Source organism: Colobus angolensis, unplaced genomic scaffold (genome assembly GCF_000951035.1).
Source record: "Colobus angolensis palliatus isolate OR3802 unplaced genomic scaffold, Cang.pa_1.0 Scaffold295, whole genome shotgun sequence".
NCBI classification, from domain to species: Eukaryota; Metazoa; Chordata; class Mammalia; order Primates; family Cercopithecidae; genus Colobus; species Colobus angolensis.
This window is the reverse complement of record NW_012116210.1, coordinates 1,263,674-1,269,673: the sequence shown is the minus strand read 5'-3', so window position 1 is coordinate 1,269,673 and position 6,000 is coordinate 1,263,674. Positions and strand designations below refer to the sequence as shown.

The following is a 6,000-nucleotide window of genomic DNA, read 5'->3' as shown; positions in this document are numbered from 1 at the left end:
AAAGAAAGAAAGAAAAAGAAAGAAAGAAAGAAAGAAAGACTGACTCTTCACAGCAAGTGGCAGGAAGGGCAGCCAGTCCGGTGCTCTGTATCTTGCTCCCCTTTGCCTTCACAGCAAGTTCCTGAACTTCAGTGAGTATAACACAGTCACTTGTACAGTTTGTAAAAGTGTGGCTTCCCAGGTTCCCTTCCTGGAGGTTCTCAAAGGGAACCTGGAGTGGGGTCCAGGAACCTGCATTGTAACAGGTGATTCGGAGGCAGGGGGTCCATGGACCTCACTTTGAGAAATGCTGCTCCAGAGGCTGCATGTGGTGGGAGCCATTTGACCTCAGCTCCCTGCTCCTAGATATTAGTCATAAACTGGCATTGCTATCAGTTAGGTGGGAGTGGGGTGGGAAGTGTCTAGAAAATAGTCATGAAGCCGTATTCTGTTATTTGTGTGCTTATTCTCAAGGTCTCTTCTAATCACATTGGCCTTTGCTACCACTGGAGTACAGCCCACTCTTAGAGTGTGTGTCCCCAACCCCAGGGACTTGGCTCTTCCTTCATCCGTACCCTCTTTGCTCTTTGTTTTTATCTTTATCTTTAGCTTAATCTGTGGATTTGTACCCACCAGCTTAAAATCCACCATGAGTTTAGGCTCCTTAAGAGCAAGAACTGGCCTTATTTACCTCTTATCCCCACACCAGTGCAAACTCTGGGCCCAGGCCGGTGTTGAGTAAATGTTAAATCATTGAATAGTTGTAATACCATCTTCTGACTACACTCTGTTGTTTTCCCGATTTTCACACTGCAAGTACAACAAGCAAGGACGCAGAGCCTCAGAACTGGGCCATGAGTAGATCCCATTATCTACTCAAGACTCTTCTTAATTATGCCTAGTGTTCCATTATTGGAATACTAAGCATGTGGGAGTTATTTATATCCTACTGCTCAAGGTCATCGCCAAGGTCTGAATTTTTCACACATGTCTGCAATTCAAAAAATTGCCACCTCCGGCATAAATGGCTTAAGGCCCTAAGCACAGTCACTTATACCAGGGCTCGTGTATACACCCCGTATGGGTCATGAGTAACACCAAAGATTTTTAGGCCTCCGGATATCACAGCAGAGGTCTTGCTCATTGAATGCAAAATAAGGATGGATTAAAAAAAATCAATTGCTGACATTGTTCAAAAAAACCCCAAAGAAACCAAACAAAAGAGTTTGGCAACTGGAGCACATTGTTTAACTTCCAGGGCTGCTTATTTGGTTCTTCCTCTTCAGAGGACAGGTCTCTCCATTGCCCCTGCCATTTGGGTTGGTGCCCTGGATTCCTCACCACAGCAGTGTGGACAATGGACAATGCCTTCATTCCAGGGCTTGCAGAAAGAAAGAAGGAGCCTGCCAGACACAGCTCCATGCCCATCTCTCTGCTATTTCCTGCCTTTGGGCAACACCTAGAGAGGAGGTCCTGGGGTTTTGTTGGCATGATCAAGATCTGATCTCCCTCCCCTCTCTTTCCAAACAAACTTCATTCTTTGAAAACACTGAAAGGAACCAAATGGAAAAGGAAACCTGTGAGCCATCAGGCTGCCTGAAACTGGATAACGGTCCTAGGTTGTTGACAGGTGCGCTCAGAGACCCCTGGTGTTAGTGGGTGATATGGTGTGGCTGTGTCCCCACCCAAATCTCATCTTGAATTATAGCTCCCACAATTCCTGCATGTTGTGGGAGGGACCCGGTGGGAGATAATTCAATCATGCGGGTGGTTTCTCCTCATACTGTTCTCACGTTAGTGAATAAGTTTCACGAGATTTGATGATTTTATAAGGGGTTTCCCCTTTCGCTTGGGTCTTATTCTGCCTAGTCTGCCACCTTGTAAGATGTGCCTTCCATTTTCCACCATGATTGTGAGGCCTCCCCAGGCACGTGGAACTGTGAGTCCATTAAACTTCTTTTTCTTTATAATTTACCCCGTCTTGGGTATGTCTTTATCAGCAGCATGAAAACAGACTAATACAGCAGGACTGCAATGGATGCTGTGGTGTGCCACTCAGATGCCTATTAAGGATTAAGGCAGTCATTCACAGCTGAGTCCCTCACCAGGAATCTCCCCACAAGGGAGAGAGCTGGCTTGCCCAAAGTTGCGCATGCTCCCCTGGTACAGCCAGTGTTACATGACTGGTTGATGTGGGGTGCAAAAGCCTGGCCCCCTTGCTCCACTTTGGACATCCCAGCTTCCGAGCTTCCTGTGGGATCAGCAACGCCCCTGTTGCAACTACATCACAGTCACTCTCTCTCTTGCTCAGTGCTGCTTAGATGTGTTGACCCCCAAAAGCTATTCCCTCAAATCTTCCTACACACAAATGTCTGTCTGAGTCTGGTTCCAGGCAGCCCAACCTAAGACAGGAACTCTCCGAACTTTACTTTACCGAGAGTTAAATAGGCCTTCTGCAAATCGCCTGAGGTTTCTTCTTCAATGGCTTCTTCTATGTCTTTGCCAATGAGCTGCAGAGAAAACCAAAATCAGCTGTTATTCCAGGTTTGCCTTTGACCTTGGTACTCTTGGGGTTGTTCCTCTACAAAAAGCACTAAATTTTTCCAGATTTATTCCTGTGGCTTCAGGGAACGCCTATCCCGACTCTTGCCTTGTAGGATCGGGGTGTTTGCCATCCGTTCGAGAGGGGGCTCTCATTGCTGAGGAGTCAGTCTAGATTTGACTCCTAATGGATTTGACTCCTAATGGATTTGACCCCTAATGGATTTGACCTTAGTGCCACTCCCTCAACCTCAATTTCCTCATCTGTAAAATTTGGGAGTGGAGAAACAATTAATGTATACTATAATCATAGATTTTTTTTTAACATTGATGTGTAGTTTAGTTCCCATGTGTTTTTCACCCTTTCCAGTTTCAATTTCCCAGGAGGCTGTGGTTATGATCATCTGACATGCACCTCCATCCTCTCCCTTGTCTTGGGAGCAGGGACTTAGTCACAGTTTAAGTGAAATAAGTAGGGATGGTGAAGTTCATGATAACAACTTGATCTAAAGTTCCGAGACGGTGGGTCTGCAAGAGCTGGAAGCCGACGGTGGGGGGGTGCGGAGGGGGGGCGGCTGACCACATCAAAATGCCACTTGTCTTCACTCTGGGGTGATTCCAAATAATCCTATATTCACCACTGGCTCACATATCGCTCTGCACAGCATTACACATTAGGTTTCTTTCTAAATATTTACAGAAGCTGAAGTTCAGAGTAAATTGTGACTATCCTTAACACAAATACTGCCCGGGCCAAGCTCAGGGCAGGCACATAAAGAGAAAGGAGAATGCTTTGCTGGGTTTGGGGAAATGCAATTGCGCATTTCAAATACTGAAACTTCTTTCTTAGAAATTATCTTTTGAGGATATGACACAATTGATTCTATAAATAATTGGGGACTTTGAGTATGCACCAGTGGAGTTTACGTGGTTTATTTTGAAAACACAGGTAAACAAAATGTTCTTTGTGATGTAAGCACAATATATGTCGGGGGAGGAACTGTGTCCAGATTGAATGAAGCCCTGTTGCTTGATTTCCTAGTCATTGTTTGCGTATCTGGGGGCCTTGGTGTGTGGCAACAGAAACCAGATTAGAAGAGTGGGGGAACTGTCCCTTCCTTAGCTGCCCCCAGTCTTTCTTGGGTTTGATGTGGGAGTCATTATTTTGGAAGGGACTGGTATCCCTTTCCCAGAAACAAGGTTCTTGTTCTGTAGACTGAGATCATACTTCAAGAGAACATTTTGTTCACACAGGTCTTGTTTACTTTAAAAAATCCTCACATTAAACAATTTTCCATTTCTATTGTTAATACCAGGCTAGAACAGGGATTTTAAATTTTCTGTAGAATCTCAACTTACAAAACAGATGAAAGCAGAAAGCAGAGCTGTGCTGGGAGGCGGGAGGGGCGCTTCTTTCCCTAGCCATTGGCATCAATACCACGTTTTTGCCCTCTCAGGTTTTTTCCTTGCACAACTCCAGGAGGCACTATTCACACACTACAACAAGAAGGTACTGCCCTGTCTCCTTCCTGCCCCACCCCACTCCTGGTAGCTGCTGAGGCATCTCCGTGGGACACAATCTGAAACAATGGTCTGGCCCAAGCTGTTGGGACTGTACTTTGGATACTTCTCATTTCAGCTACTGCAACATGATTCTTAGGGGATCTTTGTACAGAAGCAGGTTTTCTGATCTCAATAGAAAAATACATTATGAGGGTAGATTCCAAACAAGTCTCTAAGACTCTAGTTAAACAGGCAGCAATGCCTGCAGGGAGGTTATTAGAGGAGCAGTGGAGACATTTCTTTCTTTGAAAATCGGTTTCCCCAAATGGACAGCAGCTGACAGCAGAGCCCCCTGCGCTCTGGCACTGACGATAGAGTTAGAGGGCTGAAGCCTCTGGCGTGGAATGGGGAACATGTACAGGGGAGGGGCAAAGCGTGAGGCACGCAGTGGGGAGGCAGCCAGTGGGATATGGGTATGCGTACCTACCATTTATGCTGAGCCCTGTTTGGGGACTTTGGCTTTATAGCTATATAAGTCTTTCATATTTGGTAACATTGGAGACTGTAATGTAATCCTGCATGATGCAGCAGTTTGGGAAACTCTGTTGCTTGGCCTGGGATTGCTGGGAGTGTCAGAAGTTAAGACTCAGGCTTACAGCATAAATAAATGGCAAAATCTTGAGTTTTTGTGCTGAAAATTAAAATTCAACCCTAAGCCAGGATGACTCATGCTACATAAGAAACTCCAGTGATCTCAGACTAGCATCTCTGTGCTTTTGGTCAGAAGCCATCAGAAAACTCATAGAACCAGGGTCTAAGATCAGCTGAACTCTAAAAGCATCAGCAATAAATATCAAGAATGACGCTCGAGCAGGACTTTGAAATGGATGAATAGAGAGCATTTTAGAGCTGGTTTCATGTAAATAATCATCAAATCCATAGATTACCTTATTGTACATGTAAGCTTTAGCTCTGATTTTTGGCACCGTTTGTTCACCCAGGGAGACTCCTGACAATTGCTAATGTTCATTGAACGCCTACTGCATGCCAGGTACTAAGTGCCAATTTCCGTTAACTCATTTAATCTTTATGAACCCGATGAAGTAGGTACTATTATCCCTATTTTACAGTTTGGGAAACCGAGGCACAGAACCCTTAATAACTTGCACAAGGACATACGGCTGTAGCCTAAAGCTGACTTCTTAAACTGTATACAGTCAAACAAATCACCTGGAACACCTGCTCTAACACAGATGGTCAGACCCCAGCTCCGGGGAAGCTGATTCTACAATAGGTCTGGTGGGGACTGAGAATTAATTCTCAATTAAAACAAATTCTTAAGTGATGCTGATACTGCTGTTTCAGGGTCAACTTTGAGATATTAGCCTGGAGACTGTACTTTCAGGTAGACAGTCATACACACACACACACACACACACACACACACACACACACGTACCCAGAAACTCCATCTGTGGGCCCCGTAGTGTGGGAAGAGGATCTCAGTCACAGAGAAGTCCTCCAGCTCAGAGGCTACACAGCTCCAGGAACAGAGACCAGGGGAGTGAGGGTCGGCTGTCTTTGATCATGACTCTGGGCACGTTTTGAAAGGAGCGAGCCCTAAAGGTTTATATACAGTCATGATAAAATTCCAAAGCTTTATTGTCTTTTTATCTGCTGGCAACACATAGGAAATGCTATTTGGAATGAGGAGCAGCCAGTTTCAGCTGAGGTAGGAGCTCAGGTCGGGGAATCTTGGAGTTCTCATCCACTCTCTGCTACCGACTTGCTGTGTGGTCCTGATAAGTTACAGATGGTTCCTCACTCAACAGACTTTCCTTGTCCAGCAGTTGTGGGTCACAATAGCTGTTCAGCCTACATTACACTTATGGTGTTGTTGTGAAATTGAATGAGACACAGAACATAGAAGTGCTTTGCATAGGTAAAAGCCCTCTACACATATAAAATAGGATGCCA

The 6,000-nt window shown here is 45.2% G+C and overlaps 1 protein-coding gene across 2 annotated transcripts in view; it reads right to left on the bottom strand.

Moving 5' to 3' along the window:
• The window catches only part of ANXA13 (annexin A13), a 59,096-nt gene that overhangs the window by 6,012 nt on the left and 47,084 nt on the right, over nt 1–6,000 (bottom strand). For both annotated transcript variants that reach the window (XM_011949275.1, XM_011949274.1), the window contains one exon: nt 2,414–2,489. In XM_011949275.1, coding sequence (XP_011804665.1) covers nt 2,414–2,489 — 76 coding nt within the window. The remainder of the gene's footprint in view (nt 1–2,413; nt 2,490–6,000) is intronic.